Below are 24,994 nucleotides of genomic sequence, written 5' to 3'. Positions count from 1 at the left end.
CAGTGATCAGGGATGAATGCTTGGTGTCTTCGGCAAGAAGGGCTTCCCTGGCGGCAGACTGAGTACCTACTGAGAGGGGTTCAAGAGAGAAGGAGCCAGGTGTGGTGTGCATGGCCGTAATCGAAGCTTGGGAGGCTGAGGCAGGAGGATCGCACGTTCCAAGCCAGCCTCAGCAACTTAGCAAGGCCCTATCTCAAAATAAAAAGGGCTGGGGATGTGGTTCAGTGGTTAAGTGTCCCTGGGTTCAATTCATGATTAAAAAAAAGAGAGAGAGAGAGAGAGAGAGAGAGAGAGAGAGAGAGAGAGAGAAAGAACACAAGAGAAGAGTTGTATGTAGAGATTCCAGGAGAGTCTTCTGAAGAATTCTGCTGTCAAGGGACCAGCCAAAGAAATGGGGACAACCAGAAGAAAATGTGAGGTCAGAAAAAGGCATTAAAAGGGAAAATAAGCTGGGGACAGTGACACACAACTGCAATCCCAGTTACTCGGGAGGCTGAGGCAGGAGGATCACAACTTTGAGGACAGTCTCCGCAACTTAGTGAGACCCTGTCTCAACATAAAAAATAAAAAGGGCTGGGGGTGCAGCTTAGTGGTGGAGCACCTGCCTAACATGCCTGAGACCCTAGGTTCAATCGCTGGTCTCACACACACACACACACACATGCACACAGAGGAAACGTGTCGTCTCAGAATGTGTTTGTGCCCTACCTGTGAACAGCAGCTTGGAGAGAGGACAGCCTGGTGCGGGGAGGAGGGTCATGGCTGGCCCCAGGCCCTTGGGGAGGGGCGGTCAGGGTGCAGGACCAGGGGCGGCATATATACAAACAAGGTCCCCCACAAACAAGGGTTCTTGTGTGTGTGCACTGAACACAGCAGCCCTCGTTGGATGATAATCAACAGCAAGGACTCACGCAAAGCGCACAAAGGGACTGGGCCAGGCCCAGGTCCCCAGGGCACGCGCGGCCGCGTGGCATGCCAGGATGCAGGCTCCAGGGGGCAGGCGTCTGGGTCCCTCTGGCTCCCTGCGTCCTGGGCGCCTGTGGTCACGGGTGCTGGGTAAACACTGCAGGACCAGGACGTGTCTCCCGCGGACAGCACTGGTTCAGGACCGTGTGGCATGCCCTCTGCTCTGCTCAGTTCCCTGTTCTGGCGTTTCTTTTCTTTTTAGCTTTATCAAGGTAACTGACAAACAGAAGTTACACGTATTTAAGGCCCACGACTTGACGTCTTGACAGGCACTGCAGAGACCCCGCACTCTAGCTCACGGACACACCCACCATCTCACAGATAGTCTTTTTTTCCACTTGGTCCTGGGGATTGGACCAGGAGCACTTAACCACTGAGCTACACCCCTGGCCATTTTGATTTCGAGACAGGGAGCTAAGTTGCTGGAGGTTGGCCTCTAACTTGTGATCCTCCTATCTCAGCCTTCTGAGCCACTGGGATTACAGCTGTGTACCACAGTGCCTGGCCTGAGTCTTGTGAGTTGTGGGGGTTGTGGGGATTGCAGGTGGGAGCTGCTGCATCTGGCCTACCCTTCCTTTTTTTGTGTGTGCTGAGAGCACTTAAGATCTACCCTCTTAGCAAACTTACACCGTGCAGTACTATAAACTATCATCACTATGCTGCACATGAGACCCCCAGAACGAATCTGCTGCGTGTAACTGGACTTCTGTATGCACTGGGTAACGTCTCCATTTCTCCCTGGCCTGGCAATCACCCTTCTCTGCTTCTGTGAGTTTGACTATTTTATTTTTCCCATGCTGTAGAGTTTGACTGCTTTAGACTCCATGTGTAAATGAGCTCAAGCAGTATTTGTCTTTCTGTGTTTGGCTTATTTCACTCAATATAATGTCTTCTCTGGGTTTGTGCCGTTGCAAGGGGCTGGGCTTCCCTCCTTCTGCAGGTTAAGTCATATCCCACCGTCTGTCCACACCCACAGTGTGTTTTCACTACTCATTCATCCACTGGCCAACATTTAGGCTGCTGCACATCTTGGCTGTGATGGCTCAGGCTGCAATGAATATGGGAGGCAAATATCTCTTTTAAGATTTTGGTTTCAAGCTGGGTGCAGTGGTGTACCCCGTGATCCCAGGGACTCTAGAGGCTGAGGCAGAAGGATCTAAGGTTTGAGGCCAGCCTCAGCCACTTAGTGAAGGACTGTCTCAAAGTTTTAAAAATTAAAAAGGGCTGGGGATGTAGCTCAGTCACAAAGTGCTCTGGGTTCAATCCTTAATACCAAAAAAAAAGTCTTGATTTCAGTCACGCATGGTAGCACCTGTAATCCTGGACTCAGGAGGCTGAGGCAGGAGGATCATAAGTTCTAGGCCTGCCTCAGCAACTTACTTAGACCCTGTCTCCAGAAAAAAATAAAAAGGGTTGGGGATGTAGCTCAGTGGTAAAGCGCTCTTGGATTCAATCCCCCTTACCAAACAAACAGACCCCAACTGATCTTAACACTTTTGGATAAATACCCAGAAGTGAGGTTGCTGGATAATATGGTGGTTTTGTTTTTCACTTCTTGAGGCGCCTCGAGGCTGCTTTCCACAGTGGCTGTGCCATCGTGCATTCCCACCGACAGCCCCTGTGATTTCTGACTCCTGGGAGACAGTACCCCCATGGGTGTGGGCTGGTATGTTACTTGCTCTGGTTTTGATCTGCATTTTCCTGATGCTTTGCAAGGTTGAGAACCTTCCCACGTACCTGTGGGACATTAATTTGTCCTGTCTTGAGGGCTGTCCATTGGGTCCTTCACCCCACTTTTAAATGGGGTCACTGGTTTTCTAGCTCTCGAGTCGGGTGAGCCCCACATTCTGGCTGTGAGCCCCTGGCCAGGTGCCCAGCCTGCAGGTGTCTCCTCCCATTCTGCAGGCCGTTCCTCCGTCCACTGTCCTTTGCTGCCCATCTCGTGTCCTCTTAAACTGCCTGAGCAGCAGCCTCGGTGAAATCCTCCCATTGCGCGCAGCGCGGCTGCCACGGGAGAGCCAGGCTTTAGCGCATGCGCATGGCAGGGTGGGGCGTGGCCTTCTCCAAGTCCTGCACTACCCTGTGACCCCGGGGGAGGGGTTCCAGACCCCGATGGAGGCCGAAATCCAAGGACGCTCAAGTTTCTTTTCTAAAATGCGATCGTGTTTGCACACAACCTACACACACCCTCCAGCACACTTTAAATCACCTCCGGGTCACCAGTAACCCCTCGTGCAAGGCAAAACTGGAAATAGTTGCCAATCTGCATCGTTTAAAAAGTCCATAAATGTTCAGTACGGATACAATTCTTTTTTTTTTTTTTTTTTGCTGGAAAAATATATTTGGCATTGAGTTCCATCCCTAGTCCTTTTTTAAACTTTTGATTTTGAAGCAGGGTCTCACCAAGTTCCCCAGGCTGGCCTGGAACCCACCATCCTGGGGTTCAGCCTCTTGAGCTGCAGGGATCACAGCACCTGCCACCGTGCTGGGCCCAGTGAGTGTTTATTTACAGAAAGGAGGTGGACTGGATTAGGCTAGTGGACTGTTGTCTGCCGATCCCATTAAACTGAACTGGCTGTCCTGATTCTAGAACCTTAAATAAAGCCAACCCAGACTGGCAAAAGGGGACTGGTAATGGTATTCTTTTAACGCCGCACCACCAGCCTCCCAGACTGCATCTCGCTTCCGCTCTGAGACAGCCTCCTTCCAGAAGCATCCTTCCTGTGGGCTAACTTTTCCAGTTCCGGCGGCCAGGCTTAGAACCTCCTTTTTGTCTGTCTGTTTGGCCTCTTGGCTCTTAGCACCGTCTCCATGCTGAGGACTCCACAGTCCACATCTGCAGCTCAGACATCCCGAGTCCAGCGGGGGTTCCTGTGTCCCTGCCTCTCTTCAGGCCCCTCGGGTGTCCGCTGAGGTTTGGGGCTGGACTGTGGATCTCCTCCGGCCTCCTCTTGCTGCTCTGTGCGGGAAGTTCCGGCTGCCCCTCCTCCCTGATCTCGGAGTGTCTGGTTGCTCCTCTGAGGCCCTCAGATTCCACTGGCTCTGCCTTGAGTGCGTAGCCTGAGGCCACCACATCAGGGCTGCTCTGCCTGGTGTGAATCACAGTGATGTCTTACCTGGAGGGTCCAGTCCCTCCAGTTTCTGTCCTTTCCTCCTTTCACACTAAAGTCAGCAGCACAGCTGCAGACTGACTCCTAAGTCCATGCTTCTAGTGTCTCTCCTCTGCCCGAGGCCTCCCTGGCTGTCACCTCTCTCAGGGTAAAAGCCAGGGGCTTTCTGCTGCTCTGTGAACTCTCTAAAGCCCTGGCCTACCTCAGGACCCTTGCTTTTTCTGGAATGTTCTTCTGGATCCATCTGCCTTGTGCCCTGTAATCCTTTAAGTTTTGTTAGGGATCACTTTCTCAGTAAGCTCTTCCCTAACAACACTTTGAAAAAGTTTCAGCATTCCCCTGGGATCTAGTCCTCCCCTCAACCTGCTTAATCATCCGGCAGTATCGCTTATTTTGAACATTGGTGGTGTTCTCCCCCTAAAAGCTCAAGCTCCTATTGTCTCTTTGCTTGCTGAGAACAATGCACAAAATAACTGCTCAATGAACACCTATCGACGAACGACTCACAGATGGTGCTCTAGGCCTGTGCATGAAGGTGCCTGTCCATACACCTGGGGCTCAGCCTGATCCAAATGCAGGATCATTTTAGCCACACTCACTGGCCGGTGACATCAGTACACGGCTCCTGTTAAGGGAACAAAGGCCAACCTGAGGTTGGTCAGCACGCATCCCTGAGACGGCAACTCCGATTCCTTAGTTCACGCCCACGGCTGCTGCTCAGGTTGGGTGGTGTTTTCTGGGACGTGTGGATGTCTTCTGTGCCCACACGTTTCCTGGATCTGTGTTAACTCACAACTTCCAAACCTCGACAGTCTGGTGGCTGCCAGACTCTGCTGGCTCCGCCCGTGCCTCTCCCGTCCCTTGGGAGGCATATGCTAGGGGTGCAATATTTAGTCTTCCCAGCTGGCGCTCCTGGGCGAAGCCTCGAGGGTGGCATCCATCTTCAGAGCTTCCTTGGCAAGATGCCTCCCTCCTCCTCCCTCCTCCTTTGCCCAGATGGAGGAGACTCCCGACTGGGTTCTGCCTTCCACGGGGCTGCTTGTCCTAGGCCGTGTGGCAGAGCATGTGCTGAGACTTGGCTTCCACTGTGGCTGGCCAGGGGGATCATCAGGTCCTCTCGGCTCATGCCATGAATGCCCCGCCCCCCGGGGATACTGCCCTGGGCTTTTCTCTGGAATAACATGGACCAAAATGCACGGACTAGGAATCAGCCAGGTATCGGGGTGGACCTGACCCTGGCTGGGGGTGGGGGGCCTCCCACATGGCCAAGGGCTGCGTGGTTCAGCGTCTCCAGCTGAACACTCTTTTTTCTTTCTTACGCCACTCACTCTAGTGACTTCTTCTTCTCCACCCCTGGCAGGTGGGAGCCGGAAGGCCTGAGTCTTTGCTATTTTGGGACTTTAACAGGCTACCCATGCCAGGTCTCGGTTTCTTCATCTATATCATGGACAGCTATATAATGGGTCACATCGTTATAATTTGAGGTTCCTCATCCATATAATGGACTACCTGAACTGGGCTCAGTTTTCCCATCTGTACAATGGCTGTCGGTATAAAGCTCATCTGTCTCATGGACTTTCAAAAGGACCCAAGAGTTCCAAGGGGCTCTCTGAATTTTAGGGACCCACTGTAACACACGACATCATCCCAAACCTGGAAGTGACTCTTAAGCAGGGATTTCCAGTTAGCTAGAGGCACCTTGCTCACTGGTCATCTCATTAGCATCACTGTTGTAACCAGGTGACCAAATAACCCCTTGAGGGGTCCTATGTCTGGGGCCGGGCTTGGCAGGGCAGGTGTGCCGCTCAGGGGCCCTGTGAGCAGCGGCATGGCTGGAATTTCTTGCGCCTGGGTCCAGCTGCCCTGGACACTGGAGAGAACCAGTGGAATTCTGTTCCAGCTGCACAATGTTTGTGTGACTTGGGTGCAAACAGCCGAGGTGGCAGTGCCTGGGGGACCCCATGGGGTTAGTGCCCGGCTGGGAGAAGGGCGGGCCTGGGACCTTCCCCACTGCCACCCGGCCTGGGTCCTGCCAGTGCCCCGTGCGCCCCTCTACTCTGCCAGAGCACCCCTACCTTGTAGCCCTGGATGTCTCCATTCTGGCTGTCCAGCGGGGGTGGCTCCCAGGTCACATCCAGTTGTGTGGCTGTGGTGCCGTGGACTGCCACGTTTCGGGGCGCTGCCATGGGTACTGGGGGGCAGAGGGTGGTGCGCCAGTGAGCGGACTCGGGGGAGGCTGGTGGCGGGGCGACGGGGCCAGGTGGGCGGGCGCACTCACCAGCCTCCCCCACGAAGACCTCCTGCGGGGGACTCAGGGGCCCCTCGCCCACGGCATTGTACACGCTCATCCGGATCTCGTACCGCCTGTGCTTGTTCAGGTCTGCGGGCAAGAGTTGGGAGGGGACACAGGTCACCAGCCCGGCCCCAAGGGACCCACCGGAGGCTGGAGGGGAGGGAGGCAGGAGGCCCTGCGAGCTGAGCCCCTGTGTGAAGGTTCAGGAGAAAACAGGTAAGAGGTGGCCGGGACCCTCCGACTCCTGCCCTGCCAGCCAGACCCGACACGCGGCTGCTGGCCTCCTGGCCTAGGGTGACATGTGACACGTTATCCGACTGGGCGCACTGCTGACATTCATGCTGGGACAACCTGTCCTGGGCGCCCTGGGTCAGAGGGACAGGCCTTCCCCGCGTCCTCTTTCCCACCATCTGCCCCAGCTGTGGCCCAGGTCCCATCCGCCAGCTCTTTCCAGGAAGCGCTGGGGATGCTCCCAGAGCCCCTGAATGCCAAGTGCGTGCTCTGCCGGGAGCTGCGGCGCCAGCCCCCCTCGGCCGAGAGGGAGGCTTATCAGGTGCGACTTCGGGTCTAGGAAACCCCCCGTTTTGCCAAGTTCGGGTGCTGAGGAGAGCACGCTCCATCCATCCCAGGGAGGCGCTATCTCCGCGGGGGGCTGTGGGGTCCCCGCCCCTGCACCCCTCCCTCCGGCTCCCTGCCCTCCTCCTCCTCCCCAGGTGGAAGCTCCACGCTTGGAGGGCAAGTCTCCTGGCTGGCTGCTGATTGCAGCCCGTGGGCCCAGCTGAGCAGGGAGGACCATTGAGGGGTTTTGGCCTGGACAGGGGTGGCTTCTCCTGAGCACAGGGCCCGAGAGCAGCGGCCTTGAGGAGACCCCTGCTGAGGCTTCAGAACCGGCAAGCGCAGGGCTGCCCTGGCCGGGCCCTGCTGGGAAGACGGGGCTGAGCGCTGCAGGCTGAAGCGAGCCTTGCCATGGACGCCGGCCCACCACTGGCCCCGCAGCACCCAGGGCTCCTACGCCAACCTGCCACCATGGCCCACCTGCGGAGGCTGCGGACTCCCATCCCACAGCCGCTGGGGGGTGGGCTCAGAGGAGACCCTCCCTGGGAACTGCCTCCTGCTTCCTGCCTCTGAGCTGCGTGTGGAGGGTGGTCCTGTTCTTCAAGCACCCTGGGGGGCGTACCCCAGCCTGAGGTGTCCTCAGGACCCACTCCCCATCCCTGGGGAGGCCGGGGCCGCCCAGGGCCGCCATGCAAGACTTACTGTCCAGCTCGCACTGCGTGAGGCTGGGCCGGCTCAGGTTCCGCACGGAGTACAAGGCTACGGGGTGGGGGAGCAGAGGGGGCCAGAGGAGACAGCAGACAGAGGAGGTTAGTGCACACGTCCCCCCAGGAACCCCGAGGCGGGAGAGGGCTGCGGAACAGGCGCGCGCTCGGCCGTCCTGGGCTGAGGCGGGGTCTGGGTGGGAACGCCGCGGGGGACAGCTCTCAGGACAGCGCGGCCCCACCCAGGGGTGCCCTGGCCCAAGGTCACGAGGAGGCCCCTGGAGCCTGGCATCCCGGACAGCTCGGGGGACGCTCTGGTCCCAACTCACTCTCCCGATTCTAGGTAGAGCCCCTGGAAAATCACCATGAAATACTGGAGTCGTTAATTTCCTCAGATGAACCAGAAACAATTTTACTACCAGGAAATATGAGTGCATTACACGCAGGCTGCGTGAAATCACAGCAGACCACGCTGGCGGAAAAAACCCAGCCGTAGGATGGGGAGCCTCTGTTCTCCCCTCAGATCCCTGTCTACCGGCTCCATCAGCTGCCGTCAGCTAATAGCCGCTGAGACGTGGCGGGGCCGGTGGGGGAGGGCATGGGGAGGGTCCCAGACGCCCCCCTGGCTCCTGCCGGCTCCCCTCTTGGTGAGTGTCCACCAGCCCTGGTACCCAGGTCCTCTGCGCCCCGCCTGCTGCCCTCCCTCCTGCTCCAGAATCCCGTGGGGCCCCATGGAGTGGACACCAAGGTGTGTCCTCTCCCAGACGGCCTGTTCCACCCCTGGCCTCCTGCTTTTGCTACTCCACCGCATCAGACTCCACTGGCCTCCCGGGCTCTGACCCCTCAGTCCTCCCTGGCCAAGTCATCACCCTCGTGCCACCAAAGCGGCCCTCCCACTGTGCGTCCCTGGCTGATGGCCCTGCACTGGGCTTTCCTGGGGGCCTCTTGCTCTTTCCTGCTCCTGTGGGGGCTGGTTGGAGTCCAGGCCCCCAGGGAGGGCAGTGACTTCCCGCGGAACGAGAGAGGCCTTGGCGGCCACTCTGGGGGATCAACCTGGTTTCTGAGGCTGCCGGTCCCTCAAAAGCAGAGAGCCCCTCTCCTGTCCCGTTAGCCTCCTTCACCTGGAATGCCAGGTGTCCTTCCCCCAGCCTGCTCAGGCTCTCCTGGAGTGGCCTCCCTCTCAGCTGCCCTGCCCAGGGCCTGAGCCCCTCTTTCAGAGTTTCTCCAAGAGGCAGGGACCTTGTCTCCATCTCTGGTGTGCCCGGGGTCTGGGGCGCATCCAAGGTGCTCAGCAAACACCCAGCAGGTGCAGGCGAGGGGACGGGGGACGAGGCACACAGGGGCGGGAGGCAGGTGTCGGGTTAGGGCTTTAGGAAGCTGAGAGCTTGGGAACAGGCAGGAGAGTGCACCACCCCACCCGTCCCCTGGCGCGTCACTCACAGGTGAGCTCCGCCCACTTGGCCCCGGGGTTGTTGATGCCTCGAAGAGTGAAGCCTCTCAGGCCTTCGTACAGCAGCTCCCGGTACCGGATGCGGAAGCCCAGGAGGATGCCGTTGACCTTGTCCTCAGCCGGTGGCTGTGGGATAAGACATGAGTGGGCCCCGACCATGCTTGCCCCCTGCCACCCTCTCCCCCAGCGTGCCTCCTGTCGCCGGGAGGGAGGACTGGGTCTCCACCAGGAAGAAACCAGATTTGCAGGAGCCCCTTCCATTCACAAAGCATTTCCAGTGAGGTGCAGCACTCCCTGTCCGGCGGGGAGGCAAGGATTCCCACCAACCGCCTCCAACAGGGAGGTAAACTGAGGCTCAGGGAGGTCAAGACACTTGCTCGTCATCACACAGCACTGGAAGTACAATTCTGGACACACCAGCCATCCCTTGGCCAGCAAGTGCCTCAGCTTGTCCCTGGTCTCCCCAGGCCTGCCGAGCCCTCCCTACCACCTGGCGGGCATGTGCTGCCAGCGGGGCCCTCCCCGGCTCCGTGGGCCGCCTTTCCTCCTTCCCGCCCCCATCATTTTCCCCTTCGCTTTCCGCTCCCATCCATGGCTGAGTTGAACAGGCTTCTGGAGAAGGTGGGAACTACTTTTTTATGAGACCACTTTTTAAAAACCTGCTGAAATGGTTCAGCCTTTTATTAGCCCCTTAATTGCTTCTCTGGCTGTTGCCGGCGCTTCCCCGCCCCCTTTGCCAGCTCGGCCCCAATCTGCTCAGGTCCCTCCTGGCCCCCTGCTCCTGGCTGTACCAGGTCATTTCCACTAAAGGGGGGTGTCCCCTCTTTAATGAGCCTGAGCCTCAGCCCCACACAGGCAAAACCTGGCGTCTGCTCCTCTGACCCTGAGAAGCAGGGACATGAGCTTGCCCCCTTGGGGTCTCCTGGGTGACCTGCTGAGCCTAAGGCTGACTTTGGAGGGCACAGAGGCCCTGAAGGGCAGGACTCACGGGCAGACTGGTCTGTGAGGTTTACCTATGGTCATCCCTGGGCCCTGGAAGGACAGCAGTGCCCACCAAAGAGCGGGCAGCTGGAGGACAGAGGAGGGTGCTTTCTCCACGTGGACAGTGGGCTCCTGCTCACAGCCACGGGCACAGGAAATCCCTCCTCTGACTGCTGGCTCTGGGGACTTGCGAGATCCTGGGAGTCCCAAGGGCTTTGTTGCCCAAGGATGTAAAAGACATGGGTTTATAAACTGACTGCCACTCACAAACTCTGTGACCTGGGGCCACATGCGTCCCCTCCTGCACCCCCGTCCTCATCTGCAGTAGAGGACGCTGGCACCTGCCTGGCGTGTCTCTGGAGAGTGGAGCAGGTGTGCATGCGGGCATGTGCGGAATGTTCCGTGACTTTCCGTGTGCTCTGGGCAGAGAACCTGGGGTCCCAGGCAGCCCTGGCTTTCTGGTCCCAGAGCAAAGCTTGGCCAAGTCCCTGGGGGGCAGCCTGCCTGCTGGCCATACCTGCCATCGGATCAGCACGGAGGTGGTGGTGTGCGGCGTCACCGAGAGGATGGTGGGTGCTTCATCCGGGGCTGTGGGGAGACAGACAGTGGGCTCCGGGGGCTGGAGCTGTAGCCCTATGGCGCCCATGGGGTCCAGACTCTGCTGATGCTGGACCGATGGGCAGGTCCCTCTTAAGTCACCCGTATGCTCACCAACCCAACTTCTGCAGAACAAAGGGCTGCAGTGTAGAGGGAGAGATGGACCCCAGTCCAAAGCAGTGGGTCCCAAGCCTCCCACTCTGCCCCAGAGAGAGCCACGGGCCTCTCGGGCTGCCCCTTGGTAGCCTGTGGGGCATCTGAAGGATGCAGTTTGAATGTCAGGCTGGGTCCGGGACCTGAGCCCCTGGCCAAGTCCCCTCTGGCCCCAACCCCGTGGGATTCCTCCCTGGAGCTGGAAGGGCCCAGCAGCCAGTGGCCTTTCACCTTCAGAGGGCCGTCCCCACTAGAAGAGAACCCTCAGTTCCAGGAAGCAGCCAGGGGCCAACAGCAAGAGACCCAAGTGGGGCAGGCAGCACTGACCGGCCTGCAGGGTGGTCAGCGATTCCGACTCCTCGCTGAATTCGCTGTCCCCAATGTCATTGGTGGCCTTCACTCGGAACTTGTAGGACGTGAAGGGCTTGAGCCTGTGGGAGGTATGGGGTTCAGTGACAGAGGATCTCCCGAGGCTCCTGCGTCTGCCACGGGGTCTCACTGATCTATCCTGCTCAGGGAAGCGGGGAAGACCCCCCAGACAGATGGGAACACTGAGGCTCAGAAAGGAACTCTGTTACAGAGGGGTCGGGTTGGGGCCGAGACCCCAGACCAGGCCTGCATGGGGGCCCTTTAGCTGCAACAATGAGCCACAGGTCCCCAGGCCCCAGGCCCCTGCTGGGAAGGCCAGGCAGTCACAGAGGATCCACCCCTCCCTCCCGTCTTAAAGCTCTCGGGGTCTGCAGGCTGCCCTTCCTTCCTGAGGTCAGCCACGAGGGCAGCAGACGCCGCGGTCGAGGGGTCGCCAGGCCGGACGAGCGGCTCCAGGAGGGCCAGGGCCCCGGCCGAGTGGGGAGGAGCAGGGTCTGCGGCCGTCCCTACGGGGACCGCCTCACCTGTCCACCGTGAAGCTGGAGGCGTTGTGGCTCACGGAGGCCGAGTGCAGCGCCCACCTGCCGCTGGGCAGCTCGCGGGTCTGGATGGTGTAGTAGCGCACCGGGGACAGCCCGTCGCTGCCCGGCTCCCAGGACAGCAGCACGCTGCGCGCCTTCACGTCCTCCTGCTGCACGGTGGGCTTGCTGGGGGGCTGCGGGCGGTCTGGGGGAGGCGAGGGGCGGGGCGGGGCAGGTGAGGCAGTGCCCCCCACTTCCATGCTCTCGGGTGCCCTGTGTGGTCCCCGCCCAGCAGCCAGCACCTCCGCCTCCCAATCAGACACCGGCCCAGGCCGCTCGAGTGCCGGGAGTTCATCTCTGGGGCCGACCACTGTCCTTCCTTCCTTGGGCCCAGGAGCACTTTACACTGAGCCGCACCCCTGCCCTGTTTATTTTTTTATTTAGAGACGGTCTCGCTAAATTTAGAGCCTTGCTACACTGCCCAGGCTGGGCGTGAACTTGCGATCCTCCTGCTTCGGCCTCCCGAGCTGCTGAGACTGCAGGTATGAGACACCCCACCCGGCTGGAGCTCACTCCAGGTCAGGACCTGGCCCCCTGATCCCTGCCCTTAGACCTCCCCAGCCCCCAAGGGCGGCTGGTCACCTCTCTTCTCCGTGGTCACCACCAAGGCCTCGGCTGCCTCTCCCCAGCCTTTGCGGGTCTGGGCTGTGATGCGAAACAGGTAGACTGATTCTGGCTTGAGGCCCGTGGCTGTGTACTGGCGGGCGCTGGGCGCCAGCACATCCACGGTGGCGGTGTTGGCGGTGGTCGCGTTGAGCCGGTGCGTGATCTGGTAGGCTGTGGGCAAGGAGGGAGAGGGTGGCGCTGGAGGGCAGGGTGCTTCCTTCCTCAGCCCCAGCAGCGTCTGCACCTGGGCGCTGGGCTTGGGTCCATCTGCTTGGAGCCCTCGTGGTCACTCATGGACCTCAGCTGCCGCGTGGGGAGGTGGCCCTGGGGGTGTGCACAGTATCTGGGACCCCTGCTGGTGGGCGGCTGGGCTGGAGTTCCAGCCCGGGTCCTTCTGGGCTAAAGCACTGAGGCCCCTGCCCACTGTCTGCGGGCCTGGGGTGCATCCAGAGCACGCGTGCAAACACCGTTTGTGCTAGTGAGTGTGTATTCTCTGGTTTATTTTTGATTGTTTCAAGACTGGGTCTGGCCATGTTGCTCAGGCTGGCCTGGAAGCCCTGGGCTCAAGCAACCCTCCTGCTCAGCCTCCTGAGTGGCTGGGACCACAGGTACGCGTGGGTCTCCATGCCTGGCAAGCCACCATTTTAAAGGTGAGGTGCGGAGGCTGCGGGAGGAGCAGACTTGCGGACGCTCTGCCTCCAGCCCTGGAGTGTGTTGAGGGAACCTGGAGCCGACAGTGGACCTCCGGTCTGCGGCCTCCCTCCCCAGCACAGGCCCTGTCCCCAGCTGTGAGCGCCCCCCACTGGGCCCCCCAGGAACAGCAGCCAAGGTTCTCAAGGTGCTCAGAGCCTGAGGACGGGCACTGGAGGCAGGAAGCGGGCCAGTGTGCTTGGAGATCAGATCATGCACTGGGCAGTAACTTTCAGCGGGGGAAATGGGACGCGGGTCCCCTTCTCAAGGAGCTGCGACACTTGAGGCCCTGGCTCCCTCCCGCCAGCACTGAACGTGCCTCCCCCTCCTTCCTGCAGACGGGGCTCCGGAGGGGCCAGGCTTACCCAGGATGATCCCGTTGGGGGCAGCCGGGGGCTGCCAGATCAGTCGCACGGATGTGGTCCTCACTTCCGGGAACAGGATGCCCATGGGTGGTCCTGGGACTGGAGGGGACACAGGGGAGAAGGCTGACAGGCTCTGCTCAGCCCCCACCCTGTCCAGCTGCAGCAGGGGAGACCGGTGGGTGGAGGGGGACAGGGCCGCTCCGTGTGGCTCAGTGAGTGAGTGTGGAGAGTTGCTGGTGCCCTGCACGAGGTCAGGAGCCAGTGACACAAAATGAGCTGGGGAGGCTTCCGTCCTGGAGACGGGGGTCTGGGCCTGAACTCGAAGGCAGGATGAGGGTTCTGCCCTCCGGCAGGGGTCCTATGGCAGGGACCTGGGCTCCAGCTTTCTTGGTCTGTGCGCACCCTTAGAAGCTGGACAACAGGCCCTGGCTTGGGCCTGTCTTTGTCTTTTAATGTTATTTACTGACTGCTGCAGTGCCAGGGTGGAACCCGGCCTGGCTTTGAGTAGGCAAGCCTCTGCCCTGACTACACGCCAGCCAGTCCGTCTGTTTTAGAAGGCCCTGCTCTGATGTCCCTCCGCCCTGCGTGGGGTGGCCGGGGGGCAGTGGTAAGTAAGCGCCCACCCTGAGCCTGCATGATCCCTCTCTCTAGATCATGCTCTGGAATCCTGGGACTCTGGAATTCCCTGCTCAGACACCGCCAGCATGCTTCCAGGGTCCTCAGATCCACCTCCTGAGGGCAGACTGCACCCTTGACCCCAGGGATGGTCAAGGGCAGCTGTTCTGGGGGTGTGGATGGACGCTGAATGGTGCGGGTGGGCGGGGCAGGGGGCTCTTCCTGTGATGCCTCATTCCAACACAGGATGCCAAGAGGGGGGCCATTTCCAAGCCTGACCCTGGCCTTCCTGGTCATTATCTGGGTATATTTGTCCAGGCAGGAGGACAGAACAGCTCATCAGCTTGATTCATAACTTTAGAGGGTCCACACATCTGCACTGGCTTCCTCCACTCCCGTCTGGACTGTGCATTTTCGTGGGGGCAGGACGGGGGTGGGTGAGGGAGAGGGAGGGGCGCAGGACCCCTGGGTCAGCCTGGACCCGAGGCTTTGCTAGAGGTGAACGCTAGTTCTCGGCTCCTGCAGTTTTTTTTTTTTTTTTTTTTTTTTTTTCAAACAGAACCAGGAGGCTCCTGTCCAGGAAAAATCAAGACTTTCTCACAGACTTTACTCAGAGCAAACCTGCCCCAGGCAAGAGAGAGATCAAAACGGGAGCCAAGTCCCCGCTCCGTACTTGCCCTGGAGAGAGACCAAGAGATACAATCAGCTCTCCGACCGTCCTGGAGGACACACAGGCTGTGATCAGGGTCCCCTTGCAGACCTGGTAGCCCCTAGTGACCCGTTCCCCACAGGAGGAGGCTGAGGCCCTGGCTCCCTCGGGCAGAGCGGGATGCCAGGGGCAGGCTGGGCGGACAGGAGGAAGGGCGGCCCCTCCTGGTCTTCCCGGGCTCGCTGGGATTTGGACTCACCATCGTCCAGCGTCCGCTCCAGGATGGGGGGGTGGCTGGGGCTGCCGTCCCCGATGCGTGTGAAGGCCAGCACCTGGACCTCGTACAGCACGTACTTGCCCAGGCCTGTGAGCTGGGCGCTGCGGGACGCGTTGCCCTCCACCAGCCAGGACCGAGGCTGGGAGTCGGAGTCCTTCTCCTTGTACATCACCTGCCAGGGCCCGGCACAGGGAGGACCTCAGGAGAGGGTCCCACCCCAGGAGCAGGGCGTGTGGGGACGGGGCAGGCAGACGGGCTCCTCGGAGTGACCCAAGGGACACGGATAACTGCAGAACTCATGCACCCAGAGGGCCGGGGACACGGGGATCATGCAGCTGTAGAGCTGGACGGTCCCTGAGGAGCAGCACAGCTTTAAGAAAATTCCAGCCAGGTGCGGGGGCGCACGCCTGTAATCCCAGTGGCTCGGGAGGCTGAGGCAGGAGGATTGTGAGTTCAAAGCTAGCCTCCGCAAAAGCAAGGCGCTAAGTCGTCAGTGAGACCCTGTCTCTAAATAAAATACAAAACAGGGCTGGGGATGGGGCTCAGTGTCGAGTGCCCCTGAGTTCAATCCCTGCTACCAAAAAAAAAAAAAAAAAAAAAAGAAAAAGAAAATTCCAGAAGGCAATGGAAGGCTACAGTTTGGATTTCCTTTTTCCCTCCAGGGCCCATGCATGGCATGCCGGGTCCTCACCAGATGGGACTCCTAGTGAGACCCTGACCTCAGGCAAGACTGACATAGCTCTCATGTGACCCCTTGGGAGCTCCCAAGGGAGACTGTTACAGAGGCCTGAGCCTGGCCCTGCTCAGCTCTCCCTGGCTCCTTGTACCCAGCTGTGATCAAAATGTGATCACAAGCTCCTTCTGTGGCCATCAGTCACAAAGTGACACAGTTGAGAGGCCCTCACCAGAATTGAGCCTATGCAGATGCCATGTCCTTGAGCCTCCCCAACAGTGAGCTAAACAAACCTCTTTACTTTATAAGTGAGCCTGTCCCAGGTGTTTTGTTGTGGTAATGAAAACCTGACAACTACAATAACAGAACCTGGGCCCAGCAGAGCTGACAGCAAGGCTAGGACCCCCTAGCATGGCCTCTTGGAAGAAGGGGCACAACCCTGAGGACCTGTCTCCCCACCCCACCCTCCGTCGACCTGAGACTCACCTTGTAGCCCAGCACAAGCCCGTTGCGGTCGGCCTCTGGGATTTCGTTCCAGCGCACCAGCATGCTGCTGGAGGTGGTGGCCAGCGCCGACACGTTGGTGGGGCCAGAGGACGGGACTGAGGGAGGAAAGGAGTGGAGAGCGAGAGCTGAGGCCTGGAGTCCCTCCACAGAGGAGGGAGGTGGGCAGGGTGAGGGGTGGGCAAGCCAGCTCCAGAAAACATGGCCCTGCTCTGAGGTCTTTGGGTTTGGGCTGTCCAGATGCTGTTTCTGGCTTCGGATTTGCCCCCCGACTGTCCTCTGCTCCGACTGACCTCAGTGAGCTTGCGCTTCCTACCAGTGCAGCGAGGAGGGTGGGGTGGGGGACGAGGGAGGCCCAGAAGCTCCCGGTCAAGGAAAAGGGGCCATGGGCGGTGGCCTGGGTGCAGACACCCGAGGACTCCCTGTAGACCAGGACTCCTATTCGCTGGGTGACCCCTCGGAGCTGCTGGTTATGTTTCTGGAATGTTCTGAGAGCAAACCCTTCCCTGGAACTTCATCTTAGGCTCCCCTGGCCCTGCTGGGCGGCGGGGTTCAGGCTGAGGGTGGGAGGGGCTGTTTGCACGGTCTGGCCGCCAGGCTCTCCTGCAGAGCAGCCCTGCAGTGGGGGCCCTGGTGGAGACGGGCAGGCACCGGGTCATCCCTGCTCTGAGTGGAGGGGAGCTGCTTGGGTGGCGTCTGGATGGTTCAGGCCTCCCGGGCGCTTGGCCAGCCCGAGGGCGGAGGGACGGGTACCTGACTCCCGGGTCCTGCCCACCACCGTGGGGCTCCAGGGCCCGCTCCCGATGGCGTTGAAGGCCTGGACCTGCACGCGGTACTCCGTCCACTCCTCCAGGTCCTCGATGGTGTACTCCCGCTCCGCCCGGTCCTGCACCACGTGGCTCAGCGTCCTGCCCTGGCCGTCCGACCGGCTGTACTTGATCTTGTAGCCCACGGACTCGGGGTTCCCGTTGTACTCCATCTCAGGGAGGGGCTGCGGGGGGCACAGCTGTGAGGCCTGGACACCGTGCAGGGCGGGCTGCCCGGGCACAGGGCCTGCGCCTCTCCCCGGCCTTCAGGCGACCCGGCCCACTGGCCAGGTGTTGGCGTCCACCACAGGCGCTCTGCCCGCCTGGCTGGGTGGTGGTCTCTGATCCCTCCGCCTCTCCACTCCAGGCACCGAGAGGGAGCAGCCGTCTCTGCTGTGCATGCAGCTCGCGTGTGACCCTCTCCAGGGATGGGGTCCTCTGAGGAGAGCTCTGGCTCTCCCCCCGCCCAGCTCCCTGCCTCGGGCGCCAACACACACTTTATGGAGTTGTCCGCCACTCCTGGCCTCGACTCAGGCCGCCCTTGGAGGCCGAGCAAGGCGAGGGGACATGGGCACATGTGTGGGGCCCCTCCCACTGCCAGGAAGTCCTGCCGTCCAGCACACCTCTGTCTCTCCTGATTCACGTTTAGCTTCCCTCGAGTTCAAGGCTCACCAAAGAAAAGGGAGATTCCTCGCCCAGGTATTAGCACGAGGCCAGAGGGGCTGTGGTCCCTGGGTCCAGGTTGTTTGGATGAACCTGGCCAGTGTCCATGAGCCGGGAGCCGAGCGCTGGCCTTCACTCCTCCCAGTAAGACAGTGGAGCTGGGCTGTCTGTGGTCCTCCTGGTCGGCCTCCCCAGGACCCGCGGTCCACCGCTCACCACGTTGGAAGCCACTCTACCCAATTCCTCCCCTGTCCTGGCTCACGGGCTGACCACACGCATCCCTCCTGCCCGCCTGGCCTTCTGCAGACACTTAGTGAAGTGGACCAGAGACCATCAGAGCACACTCGGCAGGTCTGAGAGCCCAAGGTCGCGGGCCTGAGAGGCGCTGGCCGCAGGATGGAGACATGGCTCTCCACCCTCCCTGCCTGGGACTGTGACCTTTCTGGATTTGGAAACCTCCAAGTGAGACTCAGGAGGGGGAAGTGGAGAGCCCGCGGGGCTGGGTGTGGGGCGCAAGCAAGGTAAGGAAAGGCTGCCACCCCTCAGACAGGTCTGCTCGGTGCTGGCCTCTGGCCTTGAGACTATTAATGCCTACGCGGGGGACAGCCATCCGTCAGGTTGTGTCCCTGAGTGAGAGGCAGCCAGGTCCGTGCGCCTGGCCACCTCGGTGAAGCAGGTCCTGGCAAGCTGTGCTTTGCACGCGGTGCCTTGGAGATCTTCGTGGGGATAAAGGTGGTGTGGCCCGGGGGGCCAGGGCCAGTGCCGGCCGGCCGGCTCTTTCAGTGCGGGGTTCTGGGTTCTCCAAGGAGCCCAGGAGGCGGGGCTGCTGCCCACCTTCCCCTAGGAATCCTCCTTTGCTCCACCAGCCCCTGGGACTGCCACTCAGCTGCACAGGGAGGCCTGCAGTGAGACCTGGACCCCGGGCAGTGGAGCTGGTGGCCGGGGCTGTGGCTTGGGAGGTGGACTCCCGGGGTTGGGACCCAGCTCTGCTGTGAAGTGGGGGGTGTGGGAGGACCTGAGGGTCCTGGGCAGGCTATCCGACCTCTCTCTGCCCCAGTTTCCTCTTCTCCAAAACGGGGAACACCCTGCTGTCACAAGCCTGCTGAGAGGTTCAAAGCCTGACTCTGAATAAAGCACCTGGCAGGAGAGGGAGCTCCAGCTGTTAGCCGGCTGCCTCCTGCAGGGTCACCAGGTAACAATCTCATGCCCTCCGGGGCCCCCTCCAGCTCAGCGGCCAGTGCTCACTCTCCGACTGAGTGCAGAGGGAAACCTCTCAATCCAGACTCACTGTGGGAGCTAAGTGGCCAAGGGCAAGTTCGTGGCCTCTCTGAGTCTTGTTTTTTTTTTTTTTTTTTTTTTTAGCTGTAAATTGGGATGATAATGTGCCCTTTGTATAGTTCCTGAAATGATTAAATATAAGAGGAAATTTAAAACGCTTGGCACTTGGCAACACTCAGTAAATAGTATTTTCCGGCTTCTTCCTCTCCCATGGGGCACTGATTCATTTGGCCATGGTTGATTATCAGGCAGTTTACCAGGTAAGTACAGAAGTAAATAAATTAAAAAAAATATTTATATATATATATCATATATATATATATATATACACACACACACACATATGTATATATATAGTTACTTTTTTAAAAAAGAAATAAAAATAAGTAGAGAGAGGGGGCATAGGTATTCTTCGCATGACCCCTCTGAGCCTAGACGGCTTTACAGGGAGGTGGGGGTCAGGGATGTCCCCCCCCAGTCCCCCCCAGCCCCCTCCCCCCCACGCCCTTGGGGCCTCACCATCCAGCGGAGCCACAGGCTGGTCTCACTGGCTGTGCGCAGCGTCACGTTGGCTGGGGCCATGTCAGGGGGTGCCTGGAGGGTCTGGATCTTTCTAGAAGGCTGGCTCGGCGGGCTGGTGCCTACGATGTTCACCTGGCGCATGCGGAAGCTGGGGTGGGGTGAGATAAGCCGGATGGTACCAGCAGAACCCAGGCCACGCCCATCGCCCAGGCCACGCCCATCGCCCAGGCCACGCCCAGCCCACGCCTCACCTGTAGTAGGTGAAGGGGTTGAGGTCCGGCACCTCCATGGAGCGGGCGTCGGGCTCGTTGCTGAGCTGGTGGACCAGCAGCCACTCCTCTCCCTCCCCGACCACGCCCACCTGGAAAAGGGGCGACCCTTAGCGGGTCTAGACTGCAGCGCCGAGGTGCTGAGCCCAGCTCCCGGGGAAGTCCTGGTTGGAATCCCAGGGCTAGGCGGAGGGCACCAATTGGGGGTGACGACTTTCCAGGCCCCTACACATGACCACAGGTGTGATCAGAGACCCCCGGCAGCAGAGCCGGGAATGTTGGCCAAAAGCACCCAGCAGACTCCCTGAAGGTGGAGCCAGGCATCTGTGCCTGGAGCAAGCTCCCGGGAGATTCTCCAAAACACCCTGGCCTGCTCCTAAAGCCCAGTGACCCTGAACCAGGTAAATCCGAGCTGGGGGCTGTGTGGGGCCCCCCGGCAGGCTTCACCTGAGCTTCCACCAGCCAGCGAGAGATGGAGGTCTTCCCGTCGTAGCCCGGCCTGAACTGCAAGGTCACGGAGCGGGGACCGATGTTGGAAATGCCCAGGTTGGTGGGGGCTCCTGGGAGTTCTAGAAAGAGGAGATGGGATAGGGGAGGTGCAGGTGGGTGCTGCTCTCCAGGGACAGACTCTGGGCGTGGAGAGGGCCGTGCATCCTCTGTTCCTGGAGAGGCCCAGGACAAGTGTGGCTGACCCTGTGTTTCTTATGGGGCACCATGTTGATACCAGGTGGCTGACAGCTTGGGGACAGAGGGGACCTCCCAGGGCCACGTATGCCAGGGGCCACCCTTGGCAGACTTGGGTGTGAGTGAGATGCTTGTGAGGGAGCCAGAGGCAGCCCAAAACCAAGCCTCTCCTCCACCTGCACCCCACCTTCCAACCCTCCCACACTCAACAGTGGTTGAGGACTTGAGAGGGATGGGATGGGGCGGGGCAGGGGATGGGAGGCAGCTCCTCTTTTCCAACTGAGAACCCTGGGGGTGGACTGAGTTTGAATCCAACTTCACCACTTAGAAGCTGTGTGTCTGTGGGCAATTTACCCACCTCTCTGTGCCTCAGTAAAGTGGAGATGATACTGACAACACCCACTTCAGGGTCGACATGAGGATTTGATGAGCTGATGTCTATAAAGCCCTTAGTGAGCTCCACATAATATCTGTCAGTCCTACTGACCCAAGTCGTCGCAGAAGCCCTGGTGCCTCAGCTCTCTGCATGGGCAGTCCCGGGACTCCGGTCAGGTCCCACTGCCCAGGCTTATGGATCTGGACACAACTACATGGTTGTCTGGTCCATGTCCCCATGTATGCAGAGGGGGACACTGAGGCACAGAGGGGATGCTTGGCCTGCCCCAGGTTGCAAAGCTGAGACCAGCCCTCAGCTGGCCCTCCACCCCCGCCCAGCTGACCCTTCTGGAATTTCTGGGTGACAGTGAGAATTCCCCTGAACCAGAGAGGCTGCTGCAGGGCAGGTGGCGGCCAGACCAAGCCTTTGCCTCGCAGAGGGCGGTGAGGAGGCTCAGCGAGCCCCGGGCCTCCTCCTAGAGACCACAGGGGAGGGGAGGCTCTGGGGGAGGAAGGCCAGCGTTCCCGCAGGCAGCGCTTCCCCAGCAGGGCCCCACCCACCTGGAGGCACCCCGGAGGAGATGGTGGAGGCTGACACCTGGCCCTGGCCCTTGGAGGTCATGGCGGCCACCTCGATGGTGTAGGTGGTGAGCGCGGTCAGGCCGGTGACGCGGTACTCCAGGGTCACGTTCGGCAGGTAGTGGGTCACGCGGGTGTTGGTCCGGTTGTACTCCTCCCAGGAGATCCGGTACCCTGGGGGCAGCCCGGTGGGGGCCTGAGCTCGCTGGGCCCCCCTGGTTGGCTGCCTCTTCTCCACCAGCTGGACTGTCCCCCCCACGCTGGGAACAGGGGGTCCCGGGAGGTGGGAGCTGCTGGCCTAGGGCTGGGGACCTCAGAGTGGGCACATCCTCATGGCAGCCCCTGCAGTCCTGGGGGAGCTGGACGGAGCCCCTGGGGTGGACGAGGGACCGGGGAGCCTCCCTGAGTAGTCTCAGCGTCCCTCAGGGGAAGGCCAGCCCCACGGCAGGCATGGACCAGCTGGCCTCTCTGGGACCGACCGCGCCCTGGGGAGGGGCACCTGGTGCCTACCTGTGAGGATGCCATTCTTCTCCCCGGGCTCTTGCCAGCTGACCTTGAGCGAGGTGTCCAGGATGTCACTGAAGCTCAGGTGTCCCACAGGCCCGGGCACTGTTCCCCAAGAGGGCCAGTCAGTGCGGGACGGCCTGCAGGGCAGCAGGGCTGCTGGGCGGGCCGGGGCCGCGCGGCGGGCACCTACCGTCCTCGTGGGTGCGCACCAGCTGGGGGCTGCTGCGGGGCCCGTCCCCGGGGGTGGTGAAGCACAGCACGGAGGTGAAGTACTCCGTGAACTTCTTCAGCCCCGACACGAAGCCCACGTGGATGCTGTCTTGGAAGTTGGGCCGGGCAGTCACCATGGTGACCTCCTCTTCCTGCTCGGGCTCCCAGGCGATCAGCTGGGGACAGGCCAGCAAGAACGTTCCAGGAGAGGCTGGGCCGGTGGACAGTGTCCAGGAGCCCAGGTCCCGGGGTCCCTCGTCCCAGGGAAGGGACAGGCAGCGTGGGCAGCCCGCAGGCTCCAGAGGCCTGTGCCCTGTGTGTTCACTCTGATGTGCTGCTCTGTTTCTTGAGCCTCTGACTCTGGGCAAGGTACAGGCTGGGTGCTTCCCGTGAGTGTCTGTCCCCAACTCCCACAGGGACCCCTGGAAGGAGGCATTTTACCAGGACCAGGTCCGTAACTTGCAGGCTCAGTATAAAACTAAACGAAGGGATCCTTGTTCAAAAAGAATCCCGAGGTGACAGCCACAGCGTTTAGCTAGAGCCCTGCGCAAATGCACGGGTTGCGTATCTAAGAAGCTGGCCTTTTATTTTACAGATGAGGAAACCAAGGCTCAGAGAGGCTGTGACTTTGGCTGTGTCACACAGCCCGGGGGAAGCTGAAGGTCTCAGATGCCAACCCCTGCACTCTTACATCTTTCTCCCTGTGGGCTGGGGGCAGCTCTCCCTGGAGTTTTCCAAGGCTCACTTCTCACAAAGCTGGGAACTTCATCATTATTATTTTGTGTGGTACAGGGATTGAACTTGGGGCACTCTACTGCTGAGTTATGTCTCCAGAATTTTTTTTAAATCTTGAGACAGAATCTCACTAAGTTGTCCAGGCTGGCCTTGAACTTGACGTCCTTCTGCCCTAGCCTTGGGAGTCTCTGGGATTACAGGTGTGGCCAACTGGCCCCTGAGCTGGGAACTTTGGCCTGTGGGTGTCTCTTATCCTCCGGCTGTGGCTCCGCACCAGGATTCCAGTCTCACGGTCACCTGGAGCTGGGGTGTTGGCAAGCACCCCACCTGGGAATGCACACTCCCTGCGTACCCCATGGGCTGCCCAGGCTGGCCCCCTCGCCCTGCCTCCTGCTGCCTCACCCCCGGGCTTGTTTTCTGGGCCCTTCATCTGTCTCCAACAATGACAGCTGGTCTCAGAGATTCCTCATTTATTTGAAGTTGATTAAATAGCAATTAATGGCGAAAAGCTACACTTGGTGAGTTTTCATAAGCACGGGTATTTATAGATATAAAACAATACCACGCCCGCGTCTCCCGATTAACTCACGCCCATACGATGCTCAATCTTCCCCTTTTCGGGCCTGAGTGTTTACAAAGGATGTTTTGAAATTTAATTGGTATTGTGAAAAGATAGCCTATAGCCAGTTAATTAGACACTAATTAGACCCTAAAAATACTAATCAGAAATACTAAGTGGCATTTAATAAGTATGTTAAATATCCTCTTTATTTCAGTTATCTTGTTTCATAGCAATTAAATTGCCGAACTTCTTTGGAGTAGATGAAGAAACAAGTTTAATGTTTTAATTTAATTTAATTAATGTAAATTTGAATTAATTACGCTGTTGGAATTAATTGTGTGGTGTGTTCCCCAGCAAGTGTAAAATTTGGGTAAATATTATTTTATTGGGATTCAGCCAATTACAATCACTACTATTTTTTTAAGAAATAAAAGAAAAAGAAAGTCTTTATATGGGCCTTAAGACAATATCACTGGGTCTTGGCCCCCAAAATGGCCCAAAGGAAGCGCGCAGGGTGACCGAAGTATGGTCTTGAGGACAACAATAGGGATGTCATAGCCAGGCCTGGTGGTGCACACTGTGAGCCCAGAGACTCAGGAGGCTGAGGCAGGAGGATCATAAGCTCGAGGCCAGCCTCAGCAACTTATCCAGACTCTGTCTCAAAATAAAGTCCTTCAAAAAGGACTGGGAAAGGAAAGGAGGACAAAGAAGGGCGCTGTGAGGTAGCCCCAAGGTCCAGCCTTGCCTGGTGAGTGTGAGGCCCTGGGCTCATTCCCAGTCAGAAGGACTTGGTCACCTAGAGCTCCACACCCTATGTCCAAGCCCACCAAGTGGCAGAGCCATGGCTGCTTCTAGCCATCTGCTCTGGGGTGTGGACTGCAGGACAAGGTGGTTCCTGGCAGGCAGCTGCCCTTACAGTGGAGAAAACCCATAACTGAGGGTTTGGGGGACAGAGAATGTGCAGCCATCACAGGGGGGGTAGGAGACAGCCTGGAGGTGGGACCCCTAAAACTGAGCCCAGCTCTGTCACTTACTGTGTGACCTGGGAAAGCTGCTCCTCCCCTCTGGGCCCTGGCTAGATGGGGGAGAGCGTTAGCCACCCTGCTGGATGGGGGTCCTGGAGAAAGTGTTGGGCCCCCGGCTCCTGGTGCAGGGACACGTGGGAAGCCACCAGCTGCGGTCACGGAGGTGGGCAGCCCTGAGCTGGGTGAAGTGGAACCAGGCAGATGGAGAAGGCGCAGGCAGGAGGACGCTCTGACGGGAGCTCGTTCATGTGATCATATACGTGTATTTCTAAATTTTTTCTTTCTTTCTTTTTAATGGGCACTGAACCCAGGGACACTTAACCACTGAGCCACATCCCCAGCCCTTTTTATGACACTTTATGTAGAGACAGGGTCTTGCTGAGTTATTTAGGGCCTCACTAAGTTGCTGAGGCTGGCTTTGAACTCGCCATCCTCCTGCCTCAGCCTCTGGAGCTGCTGGGATCACCAGCATGTGCCACTGCACCTGGCTATTTTCTAAAAAATTAAAAAAAATAAGTTGAATGGGGAATATTTGGCAAAAGTAGCAAAACGGCAGACACATGTACCCTTTGACCTAACAATCTCATTTCCAGGTGTCCATTTCAGGGCTATGCTGTGGGAATACAGAGAGCTGCATGCAC

General features: G+C 59.2%; 1 protein-coding gene across 5 annotated transcripts in view; it reads right to left on the bottom strand.

Annotated features, from left to right (window-relative positions):
* Positions 1 to 24,994, bottom strand: part of Sdk2 (sidekick cell adhesion molecule 2) — a 244,285-nt gene that overhangs the window by 31,535 nt on the left and 187,756 nt on the right. For 3 of the 5 annotated variants that reach the window (XM_047546114.1, XM_047546115.1, XM_047546118.1), the window contains exons 19-36: positions 22,012 to 22,207; positions 21,825 to 21,923; positions 21,297 to 21,488; positions 20,124 to 20,245; positions 19,659 to 19,768; positions 19,405 to 19,555; positions 16,892 to 17,129; positions 16,121 to 16,236; positions 14,944 to 15,133; positions 13,421 to 13,519; positions 12,342 to 12,536; positions 11,703 to 11,904; positions 11,137 to 11,240; positions 10,577 to 10,647; positions 9,069 to 9,204; positions 7,627 to 7,683; positions 6,355 to 6,456; positions 6,152 to 6,267 (exon numbers count right to left, since the gene is read on the bottom strand). In XM_047546114.1, the coding sequence (XP_047402070.1) occupies positions 6,152 to 6,267; positions 6,355 to 6,456; positions 7,627 to 7,683; positions 9,069 to 9,204; positions 10,577 to 10,647; positions 11,137 to 11,240; positions 11,703 to 11,904; positions 12,342 to 12,536; positions 13,421 to 13,519; positions 14,944 to 15,133; positions 16,121 to 16,236; positions 16,892 to 17,129; positions 19,405 to 19,555; positions 19,659 to 19,768; positions 20,124 to 20,245; positions 21,297 to 21,488; positions 21,825 to 21,923; positions 22,012 to 22,207 (2,496 nt within the window). The remainder of the gene's footprint in view (positions 1 to 6,151; positions 6,268 to 6,354; positions 6,457 to 7,626; positions 7,684 to 9,068; positions 9,205 to 10,576; positions 10,648 to 11,136; positions 11,241 to 11,702; positions 11,905 to 12,341; positions 12,537 to 13,420; positions 13,520 to 14,943; positions 15,134 to 16,120; positions 16,237 to 16,891; positions 17,130 to 19,404; positions 19,556 to 19,658; positions 19,769 to 20,123; positions 20,246 to 21,296; positions 21,489 to 21,824; positions 21,924 to 22,011; positions 22,208 to 24,994) is intronic. The other 2 variants (XM_047546116.1, XM_047546117.1) reach the window with 1 other exon arrangement.

The sequence above is a fragment of the Sciurus carolinensis genome, chromosome 3 (genome assembly GCF_902686445.1).
Source record: "Sciurus carolinensis chromosome 3, mSciCar1.2, whole genome shotgun sequence".
Lineage (NCBI taxonomy): Eukaryota > Metazoa > Chordata > Mammalia > Rodentia > Sciuridae > Sciurus > Sciurus carolinensis.
This window is presented reverse-complemented; position numbering and strand designations above follow the sequence as displayed.